The sequence below is a fragment of the Phyllopteryx taeniolatus genome, chromosome 16 (genome assembly GCF_024500385.1).
Source record: "Phyllopteryx taeniolatus isolate TA_2022b chromosome 16, UOR_Ptae_1.2, whole genome shotgun sequence".
Taxonomy (NCBI): Eukaryota; Metazoa; Chordata; class Actinopteri; order Syngnathiformes; family Syngnathidae; genus Phyllopteryx; species Phyllopteryx taeniolatus.
This window is the reverse complement of record NC_084517.1, coordinates 16,224,436-16,242,956: the sequence shown is the minus strand read 5'-3', so window position 1 is coordinate 16,242,956 and position 18,521 is coordinate 16,224,436. Positions and strand designations below refer to the sequence as shown.

The window sequence follows — 18,521 nt, the reverse complement described above, 5'->3', positions numbered from 1 at the left end:
CATTTACCTCAAAAGACACAAAAATGCTGTATCGTACCATGAAAACTTTATATTTTCCCACAAAAATGCAGGATTTGCCCACAAAATGCAACACAGGAAGACAATATTGAGCCACACAATAGTTGTGTCTTGCAATGCCACATTATACCACATCATGCAATATTATGCCACAAAAAAATGCTGTATCGTGCCATGAAAACACAATGTTATGCTACAAAAATACCACATTTTGTATCAAAATGCTATACTGTGCCCCCAATACACAACATCATGCCAAGAAAATGCAGTATTTTTCCCTAAAATATTTTCCCTAAAACGCTATATTTTGACACAAAAGACTATATCCTGCCATGAAAACACAATGCAATGCCAAAAAAAATGTTTATACTGTGCTGCAAAAACGATATATTGTCCCATCAAAACACAATAATATGCAACAAAGTTATTGATCGTGCCAAAAATGCATTATTCTACCATAAAATTCTGCGTCGTGCTATGCAAACACAACACTATATCACACAGTGTAATATTCGACCATGGAGGGCTTTATTCGGTGAAAATCTACTCAGAGGCAGAATAGACCGGGTTTTGGTAGTTTTGCAGACGAACACAAGCCAGCGTATTTGAAAGACGGAGGTCTGCGGCGCTGTGGGCGTGAACACAGCTGAGTTCAATCATGTCCAATCAGAGTGGCTCTTCTCATTCCCTATAAGACCTCTCTAATGCTGCGAACATTGGCACTTATTCCATAGTTCTGTACTTTAAAAACGAGGTCTGCAGAAAATATTCCACCCAAAATAGATTTAGTAGTAATTATAAGTTCGTTTTCTGATGACATATTTTAATTTCAGCCAGATTTTGGGCCGCCCATATTTCGGTCGAAGCCTGTGTGAGTCTGGTGACGTCAGCAACACAAGACGAACACATTCCCTTATACTATTACCTGTTCTTGGTTCCTTCACAAGCAAGCCTGCAACGTCATTGTGGCTTATATTGAAAGAGTGGATTTTTGTTTTTGACAATAATAACTGAAAATAGTGAGTGAATTTGAGTAGGCTTGTTTAGTTCAAATCCATCGCTGTAATGCTTCGTTGCAGCAGGAAGACAGCCGCATGGCACATATGAGGTAAGTGCGTGCAGATTCATTTCCGCCTATAGATACACGGGTTTAATCAGCTCATTGTTGTATTGTTTGCGTCGCTCATGGCTTTGAAAAAGAGTTTGGGAAGATGACGTAACACAGACGATTGCTTTTTTGACGTTAAAGGCTTTTTGTCGCCGTGTGACCACGGCGGACTTTGATGGTGTTCTTTCCATTTTAATCAGTTATGAATTTGCATATTCAATTAGTGATTGAACATATTTTTGGGGTGCTGCCATGCTGATGTGAGTGTGCAGCGGTACATCACATGTACAAAGCAGTGTTTGGAAACTCAAGCAATGGCCCGGTGTTTTGCATTTTGGTAGGTTAATTGAAGTCTCTAAATTGCCTGTAGGTCTGAATGTGAGTGTGAATAGTTGTTTGTTTCTATGTGCCCTGTGATTGGCTGGAAACCAGTTCAAGGTGTACCCCGCCTCTTGCCCGATGACAGCAGGGATATGCTCCAGCACTCCCACGACCCTTGTGAGGATAAGCGGCACAGAAAATGGATGGATGGATGATATATTATATTATATACAATACAGTAGTACATTCCCTTGTCCTTTGTCTATGCAGCAAATTTGGTCTCCATGCAATATCTCCCCCAAACTGTTATATTTTGCCACAAAACACTTAAGTATGCCATGAAAATGTGATATCTACCCAGAGAAATAGAATATGTCTCTATAAAAATGCAATATTCCACATGAGAATGTTCCATTGTGCTATTCAAAATTCTGCATCGAAATGCTACAGTGTAACATGCATGACACTCTGCCACAGAAGCACAATATTCTGCCACACAAATGCTACATTATTCCTAGGGGACACCATATTTCACCACAAAAACCAATCAGATTTCAGCACAAAATGCAATTTCTCCCTCAAAATGCTACACTTAAAATGCTGCCATGAATATGATGATATTCTGCCAGAAAATGCTATATCGTGCCATGAGAAAAAAACACAGTATTACGCCAAACAATACATTTGCCTTTAACTCATTCACTGCCATTGACGGCTTTAGAAGTCAAATATCCATGTTAACTGGGAAGGTTGGCAGTGAATGAGTTAATTTCCAAAGGGAACAGGCCCATCCAGAAACCACATACGCACTCACAGACACACACAGACGTTTCAAAGTGCATTAATTAGAGTGTATTGGGAAAAAAATATTCTTTATCTTCCCATGACTCCGAGCGGGCCACAAAAGGTTGATGTGTTGTTATTAATTATGATAAGGGCAAGAAGAGGACATGGAGTGTTTTGCACAACAACAACAAAAAACATACACACAAACTGTGCTTGCAAGTACATTTGCTTGTCAAGAAGGTTCACCGCTGACCTTTCGCGCAGGTGTAATAATGGTGTCAAGAATAGCAGCATTAAAGCAGCACTGGCATTCAAACGGGATGACTGAAAAGCAGTTCAAGAACCCCTACGGGCCTTTTTTCCCTTGAAAAACTGCTTTTAATTCCCTCCTGTGTTTTTTGACAGGCAGGCCGGACACACAAAATGGTTCGTTCCGGGTGTGGACGCGGTTCCCTCCAGGACCGAGTGGCCTTTCTCGGGCCCATTCAGCCTCAACAATGCTCGCCGCTCAAACACTATCTGCAGGTGAGGCCTTTCTTTTCATCTCAGTGACTTTGTATTCAGACGTCGCCAAAACCTGACAGGGGTTATCTCATGACACACACACACACACACACACACATCTCATGAATGACACACACACACACACATCTCATGAATCCAGCTCAATCTTAATCGTTTCTTTAAAGCAACAACATTGAGAAATTGCCATTTATTGTTGTATTCTCCCAACATGATACATTGCAAAAGAGCTGTATTTCAGTGTCTGTCACACCTTCTCAAAGCACGAGTAGTTTTACTTCATTTGACTTTTGTTTATTATCCTGCCGCTTAAAATGCTACATTTGCCACCAAATGCTGCGAAAACTATATTTTGTCAGGAAAAGGCAACATTTTCACACAAAATGCTTCATCGTGTGTTACAAAATGGTATCTTGAGCACAGCATCATGTATTGTGCGTAATGTGTTATGCTACGTTACAGGTGTCCAACACAGGGCCCGGGGGCCAGCTCTGGTCCACCACATCATTTTATGTGGGCCACGAAAGAAAATCACGTGCATCAACTTCCCTGATTCTTGCTAAAAATTTCATTAATGTTTTCATTCATTCATTCATCTTCCGTACCACTTATCCTCACAAGGGCAATAGTCATATTTAATAAATAATAACATTGAGATATTGCAAGTATTTTTCGGTTACCAAACCCCCTTTTTCAGTAACTTGAACAATAGTTGAACAAACTATTATCCTTGACTTCTGACTTCAAAACTAGTTATCGATCAATTTGTTGTGTATATGTAATATGATGAGGTGATTAAACATGTATATGGTTCCACAGTCATACCAGCCCTCTGAAGGAAACCGAACCAACAATGTGGCCCGCGACAAAAATTAGTTTGACACCCCATATTGTCACAAATTCATTTATAGTGCCAGGAAAATGTAATATTGTGGCATATAAATGCTGTAATTTGCCAGAAAATGCTATATTGTGCAGCAAAAATGCTGTTTTTCCACAAAATGCTCTATCACGTTATAAAACTATTTTGCTATATTGTGCCATGAAAACATAATATTGCCATGAAACTGCAATATCATAGTGTAATATTATGCCTCTAATTGTTGTTGTTTTTTATATTTCGTCACAAAACTCTATGCTGCCATGAAAACACAATATTTCACCACAATAATGCTATATGTTGGCACAAAAAGCAATATTGTGCCTTGAAAACACAATAGTTGCCCACAAAATGGCTTGTTTTGCCATAAAGTTCAATACAGTATTGTACCATGAAACTACAATATTTCGTCAATATATTTTTCACACATTTTTTATATATTTTTGCTCCAAAATGCGTTATTGTGGCCATGAAAACACAAGATTTTGCGGCAAAAAAACAACAACTATATTTTCCACAAAATGCTATATTGTGCCATTAAAACACAATAGTGTGCCACAAAAATGCTGTTTTGTACTACAAAAAGTGAAAAAAAATGTTTAACCACAAAAATGCAATATTTTGACACTAAATTTAGCATCATTTGCCACAAAATGTTGTCTTACATCATTTATATTTAAAAAATAATAATTTAGAAGATAAAAAAGTAGTCTACTCCTCAGTAAAATGTAAAGAAAGCACTGTTACAGTACATCGTGACTAAGTACTAAAACAAAGAACAAGAGAGCATATTGTAGTGGAGCAGTTTGAAATTGTACACCTTGACAGGGAGGAAAAGGACATTCAGCCCTGTGCCTTCTTCTTCTTCTGGCGCAGAAGCTTGTTCTGCTAGTTGCCAAAAGAGCAAGAGGCGGGGGCGGAGAGGGGGGGCAGGTGGGGTGGGGTGGGGGGTGTTAGCATTTTCCCCTTACTCACAGCACCTCCACTGTGTTCCACAGGCCGACCAAGGACGACACAGCGGACTTTCTTCAGCAGACATTGTTTTGACAGCCTTAGGCCACCGGAGAGTGAGTAATAAATACAAAATGCAACACTCCTTCCATGATCCACCCTGAACCGGTCGCCAGCCAATCGGAGGGCACATAGAAACAAACAACCATTTGCACTGACATTCACACCTACGGGCAATTTTGAGTCTTCAATTAACCTACTATGCATGTTTTTGGGATGTGGGAGGAAACCGGAGTGCCCGGAGAAAACCGGGATTTGAACCCCGGTCCCCAGAACTGTGAGCCAGATGTGCTAACCAGTCTTCCGCCGTGCCTCCTTCCATGATCCTATTGGAGAAAAAAAAAAAAGTATAAAGCTTCAGGGCAAGGTATCAAGATGGAGAATGATGTACGTCTCTGAGGCTTTTATTAACAATAACGGGGCCTGGTGTGGAGGCCATAAACCACAATGAACTTCCAGTATGACATGAAAGAGGCCACCTTAAACCACTTCAAACCATCGCTATCCACCACTTACGCAAATTTGGACTACTTCAGGCAACCTTAGAAGACCTGAGACAACTATAGGCCACTTCAGGATGCCTTAGACCACCACAAACAACCTTAAACGACCTTAGACCTCCTTAGGCCACATTAGACAACTTTAGAGGACCACCTTTAAGACACGTAATAGAGCGCTACAAATCACCTTAGACAACCTAGGGGCACCTTAGGACAACTTCAATCACCACAAATCCCCTTCAACAATCTTAGACCACCCTAAACCACCTGAGGCCACCTTCAGATGTCTTTGACCATCACAAATCACCTTAAACAACTTTGAACTATACCCTAAACAACTTGAAAACATCTTCGACAACCTTAAACCACATTAGGGCACCTTTAATTTAGATGACCACCTTAAGTCATCTCAGAGACCACTACAAAAACCTCAAAAATAATACATTGGACATTAACGGCTTTTATTTTGAAGTTGGCCGTCGTACTTGGAACAATCGTTGTGGCGGCTGTCCTGACCGCAGTTTACATTACCATCATATACTGTTGCCTCCAACATTATCACAACACCATCCTGAAATCATGTTCAATCATGAATTTAATACGCGTAAAAAATAAATAAAAAAAAAAAAGTAATTTTTTTAAACCGCCACTGGTTAAATGGTAGAATACGGTGCTAGCTGCCAAGCGTTAGCTACACAGACGATATCCCCAAAATCAAACATGCTCGAGTTTACATTTTGGTCTTATTAGGGCTTCTCCGACGCCAAATTGTTGATTGTGGATTATGTCACACTACAAGGAGTTTTGTCGTTCCCGACAAAATATGTCGGGCCCGATCTTGAGAATCGTTCACGATAGCAAATCGGGCCAATAACAGGGCAAGAATCGTGTTGTCTGATCCAGGCATTAGGCCATTTTAAACAAATTTAGGTCCCCATAGGCAAGTTTAAGGCCATATTAGACCGCCACAAATAAGTGATAGCGTTCAGGTTTGTGTGTTTAAATGGATTTAAATGTGTGATGTTTTTTATATGGTCTCCTTTTCTCTACATCGCAAAATTGTCACCGATTGCGGGTGGGTCTGGAAGAAAAATGCACCGTGATAAACAAGCTTCACTTTATTGATACTTTGCTTATTGCCTCTCTGGCTGTATTTCAACATGATCCTGTTTTTTTTTTTTTTTTTTATATAGTTGTGAGGGTGACAAGTGACAAAATGGCGACCATCCATCATCATCATCATCATCATCATCATGAAGATGACGTTTTTTAAAAAGTCATCTTTCCTTCCATACAGGAGGCCTGTGGGGCTGCTGTTGCCATGGCAACGCGGTAACGGCCAGGTGCAGGTGAGGGGGCGTGTGTGTGTGTGTGTGTGTGGGTGGGAGGGGGGGGGGGGGGGGGGCATGCCAACTTAATATTTGTTTTGCTATGCAGCACATCCCAGTAATGGCCGCCCCCTCTGCCCCCTCAGGCCATATGAAAATAAGTGATCGCTAATGCTACGTGCTAAGCCTTTAGCCGTCATGATGACCAATAGTGAGTGCATGTGACTGCCGTGAAATATAAGAGAAGTGGGACTATACACTTCTCAGCAGCCTCCTGTGCCTACTGTATACTGTACATGTTCCCAGAAACAACAACAACTTTGTAACGGTATAAAATTGTACTTTATAAAAACATACAGTAATTACATAATTAAACAGAATTGTTTTTGTAACAATTGAATGGCCTTTGTGCTGCTGCCCAACTTGGCCACCTGGGGGCAGTACAAGACAGACGGAGGGACATACTGTAAATGGACCTCTGTACAGGACGGACGTCTCAGCTCATCGGAGAGGAAAAAGAATATATGACTGTGAGATCTGTTAGATGGAATGTCAAAATTTGTTGCTGCACCATTTGTGTTCAAATATCAGTTGCTTAAAGGGTTATTTGTGCCTTTCTCATCATGTGCTAGCATTTGCATGAAGCTAGCAGTGGCTAGCGCCTCTCGTTGCGGCATGGAAAAGCCCCTCCACGACTTGGTGGGATATATATTATTCTCAGCAGATATATTTTTGCGTCTCAAACATAGAAGGATGTTTAGGTAGGAAAGATGCTAGACGTACAAAAAGTATTTGATTGATAGATGAAAGTTGAGCGGGGGCGTGTTTTCAGCCCACAGCGTCTGAAAGCTGAGAGGAAGTCTCGATTTGTCATCATTTTGAAGCCTTATTTTATACGCTCGCCGATTATTTTCAGTCATTCAGATTTGGCACGCTTATTACACTTCTCTTTGTCAAATGTATTCAACATTACCATGTTCACTTTACAGGGACTAAGTCACTGTAGACCACTTTGAACAACTTTAGACGGTCAACTTAAGACAAATTCCTGGACGTGACGCAAATCGCAATCGCATCATGTGCGTGTGTTCTATAAAAAGAAGCGTGCGTTATTGCAAAGGCCTTGATGTGTGCTGCGTGGGCTGCGCTGGAGAACAGAACAGGAATTATCTCCTGTGCTGTACTGTCTATTAAATTGACTTTGCTTGTTTGTTCCTCATCCTAGACGGAGCTGGACGCAGGCGCACACACACACACGCAGACGCACACTCGCGGCGAGCCATCATTCCAGTTTTCTGGCCCCCGTATCATTTATCATAGTTTTCCCTTGACGTCGCACACCTCTGGACACGGCCTCGGTCGCCATCTTGGAGGCCAACGTGTTATGTTCCTGTCCTTTGTGAGCGTGTGTATTAAGACATTAGATGACAGCCAACACAAAAAAATGGTAAATTACTGTGCAGGTTTGGGCCGGAGCAATAAAGGTATTGCGGCATTTAGCCTCAGTGCAGGGAATGTAAACACAGCGCTAATTAGTGTTGTTAGCCACAGCAGAGCTCCTGAGCTGGAGCTGTCTATTATACATGTGTTGTTAGCCATGTCACATTTGGAGCAAACACACACACCTGGAAACACAGTTACACGAAGGTTGAAAACCTCCCCCGTGGGAAGATAGCGTTGTGATTCTCAGAAGGAATAAAAAAGCGAGTGAGCGCTCACCTGGAAGCCTTCTATGATGTTCTCACCACCAAAATACGGTCACACACACACACAAACGATTAAAAACTTTCATTACCGTATAAGCGTTCAAAGCACCCCAACATACATAAGCTGTAGGACAATATCTTTACTTTATCTATTGTAAATATGTGTGTAGATACTGAGTGAGTGTGTGTGCGTGGCCGTTTGGCGTGTGGGTGAGTGTTGCGTGTTGGGTGGGTGCGTGGGTGTGATGCATATGCGCATTGCAGACTTTTTGGGGTTTTTTTTTGTCACCTGTGCTCACCTCTCGCCTCAGCAGATGGGCTACAATTACAAGCGATCAGCCCAACGTCGGGAAAAAAAATAAAAAAGATCATAAAAGACCATTTTGAAATGTTTGTAAACAATCGATGTGGCAGAAAAGTGAGTGACGACCAATTACTGGCCACTACAGAAGCGTATTGCTGCCACAAAAAAATAGTTTTTAATTTCATCATCTGGATTTCACTCAATAACAATGCACCTTTTTTGTTTTTTGTTTTTTCCTCCTTTTATTTTGGCATTCGGTAATTCAGTTTGACAGTTCATCAAAAGCTTTTCATTCTTTATCCGTTTGTCACTGGCCAAGGGGCATTAATGGCCTTAGCATGTGAATTAGATTCAAGATTAAACCAGCCTAGGATGAACTTGTTTCACATTTCTATAAAACATTTCGACTTGAAATCAAGAGTTAATGGTAATAATTCGTTTTACTATAATTACTGTAGGTTGAATATGAATTTTTACCCAATTTTTTGGGCGCCCTCCTCTAGTGGTACACGAAAGAATGACTGCTGAAGTAAAGTTCAGTTATATTTAACTTTTTAGCACAATACATTTCTGTTTAATCATTAACAAATGTTTATTTGTAATATTTTATTTAGGTGCAATTTTGATTTAATTTGTACAAGCAATAAATTTTAATAGAATCATTTAAGTACTTTTTATAATATTTGTTGTTGCTGTATTCTCACTGGTTTATAGCTGAATACATTTGAAAGAAAATATAAGGTCCACTCCAATGTTTTTCACTGCAATGTGCGTGTGTTGGTAGGGGGGGGGGGGGGGGGGGGGGCAAATGGAGGTCTTGCACAGGGCGCCATTAAAGATAGGACCGCCACTGGCCACCTTAAACTGTATTAGGCCACTTTATCCTAGCTTACCACTTTAAAATGCCTTAAACCACCTTAGGCCATCTTAAACAACTTTAGAGCCTTGAGAGCGTTAACACATCTTATCGTCATCAGCGTGCACATTGCGACATTTGAATTGTGTCTTTTGCAGCTTCTTACGAAGCCTCAATCAGGAAAAGAGCACACTTTGCGTGTCTGTGGAATTCCGCCGAGGAATGATAGCGAATCATTGCTGTCTGGGTTTTACACAGCATCCTGTCTTTTGCGGCATTGGGTTCCGTGACAAGAAGATAACGACCTCCCCGACACGCCACCCCCCCCCCCAGTGCCCCCCCCACCCCACGCCCCAGCCCCTCCTGCAAAGTGGATGCTTCTCTCCAGTATAGGTAGCGAGACTTTATTCGGAGCCACGGAGCCTCCAGGCATACCGCCTCATTACAGGCCCATCTCTTCCTCGGCAACAGCGCCCACGTTGACTTCTCGCTGTGCCGCAATCCCCCCACCACACAAACCTCCCTATTAGTCCCGGCGGTCATGTCAAGGAGGCAACGGCCGACTGTCACTGCACACAAACCCAGAAAAAAAGCTTCTCACATAACACTGTGAGCTGCCCGTCACATTACCTGCAAATGTTTTATTCTTTTTATGGGTTTCTCGTGACACCAGTAAGAAATTTGTTTTGGATTTTGTTTTTCCTTTTTAAAGAAACTGCAGGAGCCTTTTTGAGACATTTAGAGGAAATAGTTTTGTCAGTTCACATTAAAAAGTCTTTGTATTATAGAAATGTGACTTTAGCTCATTTAAAAAGTTTTCTCATTGGAAATAAGGGAGATTGAAATACTGTAAGATGGCCTGGGGTCAAACTGACATTTTGAGCATTCTGTTAAAACGTAAAACGTAATAACAAAAAACAGAGCACGGAAATCGACCATTAGTCATTGGACTTTAAGCTTGACTGTTTCAACATGGGAGATATTTATCAATATCAAACCAACGCAGCATGAAAAAAAAATGCCCCGCATAATGAAGGTCATAATTTTATCATGATAATCGCCACTAAGCGCAATAGAAATAAACAATTGGAATAGATTCTGAATTTAGCTTTTTAAAGTCACACACGGGCACATAGACGCACAAAAAAACAATAGAAATCTAAATATTGCAGCGCTACACAAAAGAAAGAAAAATCCAGTGAGATCAGGAGGATCAACGCACGCACACAGCAATTAACGGCCAATTAACAGCCTCGACTACCTGTGATGTCACCGCCGCCTTTTGACAATGGCGCTAAAGATGGCGGACGCCATCACAAGAGGCCTGATTTGACGGAAGGAGTGTTGACAGGATGAAGATTATGAATGGTGGCAGCTTATCAGACGCAATTGAAGAATTGAATGTTTTATGAAGCAAGATGGCCATTATTGATTTGACTGTAGCAATAGACAATCATGGACTTTTGATAGACTACATATTCCTGATTGATTAATTGAACGTCATAGAATCATTTCAAATGAGGTAAAAATACATGTGGTCATTTTTAAAATCTTATCTTTAAAATGAGACCAAGATAAATGATTTCCAAACTTTTCCCACCAATAGTGTGAGATATAAGGTGTACAACTCAATTGAAATAAGAACAAATCATTTTGAAGGGGGAAGTAAAAATAAACAACTAAAATGGTGCGGTTGCACAAGTGTGCACACCCTCCTATGACAGGAGATGCGGTTGTGTTCACAATTAACCAATCACATGGAAACTCATGTTAAATGGGAGTCAGCACACACCTGCCGCCCTTTCAAATGCAACAAAGTTCAGATGTTCTAGGAGGCTTTTCCTGACCGTTCTCATGTTTGACCCGAATAATGTGTAAGATTAACATTTACGACTTTCTGCTCACCCCATTTTCCAAATAGAGCATAGAGGGAGAGGGAAAAAAAATCCCTCAAACACACCCCACACCACTGGATAATCCGAGACATCCGATAATCAGGCCTTTGTTGACTTGGATCGGCTCAGATGGGGAAACAAATGTTCAAATTTGTCTCAGTTGTCGGGATGTGTGACAACAGAGTTTCAAACATGCTAACCAGTCAACACTTTACGTTTCTACGACCTTTTTTTTCTGATGGGAAAGTTTACGTATTTTACGTGTTCATTTGAATATCTTTCTTTGAGGGATGGACATCATTTGAGAAAATGCGGTGTATCTCTAATAACAAGAATATGTTCTTGAACATTACATCATAGAAGCGCCACTGTGCGCTACCCCCAATTGACCAGTAGAGGGCAGCAATATAAAGATGTACGGTATATATATAGCTATATAATCTCAGAATATCTATCAAAAGGGACTTTTATTATTGAATCTACAATCTCATTAGGTGTACTGTGTACCTAATATTGTGGCCCGCGAGATTTTAAACCAATGATCAGGAGTCCTCTAAAATTTGTTGCATCAATTTTGCCTTTTTTCCCTTCAAATTGGTTGGTTACAAAAGTATGTTTTATATTTTTTTAATTATTTCATGTCTGTGAGTAATTCATATATTTGAAAATGATCAAATGAAGAGAAAATTCATAAAAATAAAAAAATATTAATTTAACATTTCTAATTAAATAAGTAAAATTTAATTGTAAATTCAACAAGGTAAAACAATTTCCCATAAATGTAGGATGTTTTATTAAATATTGGGTTAACTAATTATAATTAAAGTAATTATAAATAATACATTTATCTCTTTAAATTATTTATGGGGAAGAAATTGTCTCTAGTACGACAACAGAGAGTCAATTGACAGAGAACACTTTTGAGACATAAAGACAATTGAGAAAAACAGTCACCGAGCAATAAAGGGTTGCTAGTTATCTGGTAATGCCGGTACAATTGATTTGTTTTTTGACAATTGTGCAAAAAGATGCAGAGTCCTCTAGCACTTAAGAGCAGTTCGAATGACTCATCTCGCAATAGTCCGGTGCAATGAGCATTGTGCAAAGGGCGCCGAGACTTCAAGGAGTTAAACGTCATGTATTTAAAACAACCACATAGTTTAGCCTTTAGTCCGCTTGCTTAATCTTCATGCTAACATAATAGGAAACAACGTAGTCACGGGCTAACGATTAGCATCTAGGCGGCTGTGTTAACCCTTTAAACAACGGCTATTTGAACATGAACGATGCAGCAGCACATGTAGAGGGGCAAAATAACATTCTTTGCCCTCTGCGAATAAAGACTAATACGACTGCTGAAGAGTCGTGACATCTTCTGTTGCCATACATGTTATGTATACAGGAAGTCCTCGATTTACGAACGAGTTCCGTTCCTACGCTTGCGACGTAACCCGAATTTCCGCGTAAGTCGGATTTCACCGTGAGAGTCGAAATTTACGTCGAAATACTTCTGTTACGGGTATTGTCCCACGTGATTGTGACAGCAAGCTCAGTGTGCGTCGATGTGTGAGTGAGGCGGGACTGTGAAGGAGGAAGGAGTGCGCGCAGGTGCGAGTGTGTACAGTGGCAAGTGTAGTGACGGCGACCGGGGAAGAGTAGCGATTAGCGGAGGAGCCGTTGACGTTGAATGCGCAGAGGAGCTAATAAAGCCATTAAAGCGGCAAATCGGTGCTTCGTGCTTGGATTGTTGCCGCCACCCAGCTCAGCTGCGCAACGTGAGAAGGGAGTTAACCCCTGCGTCTCCCGACCACGGTCAGGCGACCGTAGCAGGAAAGGTTAACACTTCGTATAAAGAAACTAAAATACGTTAAAATAAAACAAATAAGATGCTGTACTTACCATTACTGCTGAGAGTGTGAAAAAAGGAGGGCGGAAAAGGCAAAAATACTCCTGGGGCAACAACACAGACAAGCACTATGCACTAGCTAAGCAGAAACACTATGGTGCTGGAGACAAAATGGCGGACGAGGCACGGGCGTCGTAAAGTCGAAACGTCGTAGGTCGAGTGGGTCGTAATTCGAGGACTTCCTGTATATCCAAATGTCTGTCTTATACTGCCCCCTCGTGGTCAAGGAGTGCACACCAGAATGATGAAAGAAAGTGTCACTTTGGTCAGCACTACTTATGTTTTAATGAAGTATCATATTATAGTGTCTTTTTCCATCCATCCATTTTCTGTACCGCTTCTCCTCACGAGGGTGGCGGGCGTGCTGGAGCCTATCCCAGCTATCTCGGTACACCCTGAACTAGTCGCCAGCCAATCGCAGAGCACATATAAATTTCCCATTTACAAAAAAAAAAACATTTTCATGGCATTTCTTTTCATTTCAATGGGGAAAGATGATTTGAGATAAGGGTGTTTTGCGTTACGATGATCACTATCACCATCATCGTCCTCTCCATGTGGCCTGCTATCCACTGGGAGCAGTCGGCAGCACGGCGGCAGGCGTCGGTGTGTGCTGGCCGGGCTTCATTTCAAGAGGGGCGAGCACATTGAGACCCCTGATAACACAGCAGGGATTAAGAGCTCAAAGGGGAAGAACACGCCGATGCCATGCCGGCGTTTAGTTTATTAATATCACAGAGAGCGAGGAGAGTGGCAGCCATGCAAAGGGAAGAGGCTCTCTTGCCGATTCGTTAACACCAATTTTTCAGAAAAACACTTCCGTGGGCGGAGGCCATCTTCACGCTACAATATGTCGCCATCCAAATAAAGTGTAGGCGCCGTATTTGTTTCTGTTCCATTATCGCGCCCGCCTCTTAAAATAAAAAAGCTTCAATGTTTCCATTCAGCTCAAACTGACAAAAGGCTCACTTGGCTCAGTTGAATACAATCGGCTTGATTTATCCTGTTAAAACTAAAAATATCACTTCACTTGGAGACTTGCATGTGAATGCTTCAAAGATAAAAGTTGGATCGGAGGTTTAGGCTGCTGAGCTCCCACTCAGGCAAGAGAAATGTAACATTTTGTACATTTTGGGGAAAAAGCTCAGCATCTTTGGGAAAGTATGTTGCTCAACTGCCAAATCTGATAAAGGTTATTTAAATGTTGAGTCACGGATTGGAATGAGAAAATTTTAATTTGAACTCTTGATAATTTGAATACATTTCATTAGTCTGATAATGAAAAATTTACACTCAATAATTATACAGAGGCAGAAAAATGAAGTAATGTCTGTCAAATGTTTTGAACGCTCGGTCCTGGCGAACAGGATGAGAACTTGTGGCAGCGTGCCAGTTGAGAAAATGTCAATATTTTGTTTCATCATAATTTCAATTCTGAATCAATAAAACAAAACCCATTAAATCATAATTTGTGATTTTGAATCATTTGTATCACACAACAGCAAACTGTCACTGTTTGGACCACACATACTTATTTGGAAGGGACGCTGTTTCAAGTATTACATGTTCAAATAAAGTGCTTAACTTCAGAATAATTCTTTGAAAAAATACTTTGATGCAAAATCATGCATTGTAAAAATGCATTATACATACATAGGTAGAAGGGTTTTCCAGAATTTTGAGGTCAACTTTGGGGTGCGCATTATACACGAGAAATTACAGTATATCATATAAGAATAAAAAAATAAGTGTTGTCAATAAAAGTAAAGTTTAAAAAAAATAAACTTCCAGTGTAGCACAATTTCACTCAATGCATACCATGTTGAAGCACATTAATCTAGAAGAGCATTATCTTTTCATAGACTTCTTAACTACTGTACTCTGTTCTGGTTCATCTCAACGGTGTTTGATGACAACCTCATCCCAGCATGCATTTGAGCACTGTTATGTTATGTTAAATGCTACACTATAAACTTATTAAAAGTCTTACAATAGTGGAAACTCGTATAGTCCAGCAAATGAGGAACAAGATCTATATTTTAATTAGTTTTCACTTCCTGTAGGTGTGACCAGCTATGCCAATATGTTTGTCACATATTAGGCATATGTTTGTTCACGTGTTATTATGTCTAAATGTAGCTCTGTCCATGGACTGTGGTGACATAAATACATGTGTTAAAACCCTCATCTAATTAATTTTTCCACAGCTGCAGACTGATGATGTAAGATGGAGGCAGCATACAGAGAACTTTACCAGGAGTTTGTTCGCCTGAGATCTCAAGGAGGGTAAATGAACCACATCAGGGGACAGCATTTATTTGCACCAACACATTGTTTCCCATATTTACCTGTAAAAATGTGTTGTGTTTGCAGATCGCCTGTTCCTTGGCTTTGACCTCCCGAGTCTTCCAGGCAGATTGCTGATGTCCGACGTGACGCTGCAATCTCACGTGTGCGACTTTTGCCCAGCCGTTTTTCCTGGACACACAACCACCAGCGGCGGGGAGTTCCTGCAACATCTCCACAACCACGTCACCTAGTTACCATCGCCACGGGCACGGCACGAAAGACTTAATTTAACAGACGGTACCGTTGGGTCCCTTAAAAAGTGGGATGCATATATACAAACTGTTATAATTTGTACACCTTTTTACTTGATTTGGATGTAAAATACCCTAAAATTAAAGCTGAAAGTCTGCAGTTAACTTCATTTATTTTCAAATAAATCATAGTGGTAATGTCGTGTAGCTAACTGAAGCTCTCGTAAACCGGAACGATGACTTGCCAAGTCACGTGTCGTTTAAGTCAAAGTCAAGCCGAGTCTACGGATGTGCGGTGTATACGGAAATATGTGAAATCGTCCAATTGTTATGCCCTTTGTTTTTGAAAGATTGTGTTGTGCATTTTGTGCTGTGTTTGCTGTGTATGAGGCGACTTGCAGAGTTAATTCGACCATTTATAGTCACGACACTGCGAGTAAAGAGCGAATACCAGAATGTCCAGCTCGGATTTTATTATTAAAAACACAATTTCAAACATGTACATTTCTAATCACAGCTAATCTTAAATAACATCCCCTCAGTCTAAGGACACACAAACAAGACACAAAAGTACTGTATGTACACTATATCACGCACGAATGTTCTCAGAACCACTTACTCTTCCGTCCATCTTTCACTTGATGCTGACTACCGAAGTTTTTCCGTCCCACTAAGAGCACAACCGTGTCTAATTGCATCGAAAATGCTTATTTGCTCGAAATATTCTAATTGTATGTCCATCCATCTCAGCCAGCAACATATAGTGAAAGACAGAATAGTTCCTGAAATGTTCCTCCACTACCACCACACATCATTGCTTCTCTACTGAATATGTGACTTTTTGGTTTTGTAAAAATGTCAAATGTGTGCTCGGTTTGACGCTTCCTTCCTATGCTTTTTGTCACTTGTTGTGTCATTGTGCCTATCACTAAAGTGCAGTCGATACTTAGAATTATTACCCTCTGTCCCATGAAGAACACAAACATGTCTTTGTTTGCCGTGCTGGCTTACAACAGCCAGTGCTACAAATCAGGGAAAAAAACAAAAAAAAAACAAGAGGGCTCAGGATGTCAAAAGTGCATGCACGTTCATCATCCACCCTGTCGTCCATATTTGTTTCACCCTCGCTGGGCCTCCTGGGACATGGAGCGCCCCAGGGCTTTGGGCGCTTTGGAGAACTCCATGAGTGTGGGCTTGACGGGCGGCAGGTCCCGCGTGATGTCGTCCACGCTCCTCTTGTCAGGGCAGGCGCCGTCCACCGTCGGGAAGGGCCGCAAGTCCTCGGGAGCGTGGGGGGCGCCGCGGCCCAGCCGGACGCCCAGCTCGGCCGGGGTGAAGATGGGCAAGGGCAGGGTGTGTCGCTTGGGCAGCAGCTGGTGCTCCCTCACGCCACGCTCCACGGTGCCCACGCGCAGGACGCCGGACGGGCAGGACTGAGTAAGAGGGGAGGTCTTCCACTGCCGGCTGAGGGTCTCCTTTCGGTAGGCGTCGTTCATGTTCACCGTCTTCCTGGGGGCATCAATCAAAAGTTCAACGAAGGGGCCCTCACCTGGCGAAGCCTCAAACTAAAATATCTGATGGTGGAGGGCAAAAAAAAGGACTGGCAATTGATGTTATTATTTGATCTGTAGTTTATCAGTCTTGGATACCTGCTTCTGCATGGGGCTCATTTGGGCGAATTCTCGAGGAGTTAGTCAAAGCCCTTGAATTCACCCAAAATGGCTGACCTGCTCTTATTTGTGCCTCCTGTTATTGAAAGACATATCCACCCAATGGAAACTGATGCCGGGTGGCTTATTTTTCAAAAACCTTTGAGAATCCTTGAAATATTGATCAAACTTTGACGAAGACTGCTGTCTTTTCCAGACATTTTAGCAACATTACCAAGCCAATTTCATTCTGAGAGTTTTTTTTAACAAGGTTGAAAAATTTCAGGAATGATCAAAGATGGAAAATTTCCATGGGAATTCATGACAATTTATGGGAATAATATTTAAAAAATTGAAGGTTGGCTCTTAAATAAAGTTGGGGAAAATATATTTTTACCATAATCCTGACTAAAACAATGAGATGTACAAAACGTTTATATTCATTCTTATCATTTGTAAAATCTGTCACCTTAACCTGCCATGGAAATTTACTGGAAACTTCCTGTGAATGTTCCATCGTTTTTGCAACCCTATTTTTGAGTATGGACAAGCCCTCAAAATGTGGTCTTATTTGACCCCAAAACAACAAAAAAAAGCAAGGAAACGTCCAAAGCTCTCACCGTTCCTCAGGCTGAGTCTTGAGGCTGATGCTCCTCCAGTCGGCGCAGTAGCTCTCCCTCTGGGCCTTGTTCTCCTCCCGGACGCTACAGGACAGCTCCGCTCCTGCCACCGCGCCGTTACACTTCTCCACGATGGTACACACCGGCATCTTGAATCTCAGATCAACTGCGATGCACTTTAAATGAGGTGTGGCGATGCTCCAGCTGGCCTCCTCTCTGTGCCTTGGTCCCGGTGTGTCAGGGCTGAACTCTCAGCGTCGCATTTATGGACGCGCTGTTGCTATTTTGGACACGTGTTGTCACCGGACACCAAGTCGGCAAGTGTTCTGGGAGCTGCTGCGAAGGCTAATGGGGATGAAAATCCCTCCCAAAGGGTTGTCAGACCAACACTTTCCACATCGGCTGTGCATTACACACTGTGTAAGGATTATGTAACCACAAACACAAAAAGCGTGGACAGATAAGAATGTTGATATGAATTTGGTCTTAATGTACATCGAGTGAGCCATGGCTAATGTGGAAACTAGCTGCTTTTCATTCACAATGCCACCTTTTAAGCTTTTGAGCCTTT

At 41.5% G+C, this 18,521-nt stretch overlaps 1 protein-coding gene and 1 long non-coding RNA gene across 2 annotated transcripts; one reads left to right on the top strand and one right to left on the bottom strand.

The window, feature by feature from the left end:
- Positions 1–651: 651 nt before the first annotated feature.
- LOC133465509 (uncharacterized) lies at positions 652–16,474 on the top strand. The gene is made up of 6 exons (XR_009784645.1): positions 652–1,126; positions 2,639–2,758; positions 4,634–4,702; positions 6,340–6,495; positions 15,349–15,427; positions 15,515–16,474. It is a non-coding gene; the product is annotated as an uncharacterized LOC133465509 (long non-coding RNA).
- On the bottom strand, positions 16,140–18,197 carry tcap (titin-cap (telethonin)). The gene is made up of 2 exons (XM_061748398.1): positions 17,951–18,197; positions 16,140–17,190 (listed from the first exon to the last, which is right to left on the bottom strand). The coding sequence occupies exons 1-2, from the start codon at positions 18,097–18,099 to the stop codon at positions 16,800–16,802; spliced, it is 540 nt and encodes a 179-aa protein (XP_061604382.1). The 5' UTR covers positions 18,100–18,197; the 3' UTR covers positions 16,140–16,799.
- Between the last annotated feature and the right edge of the window lie 324 nt (positions 18,198–18,521).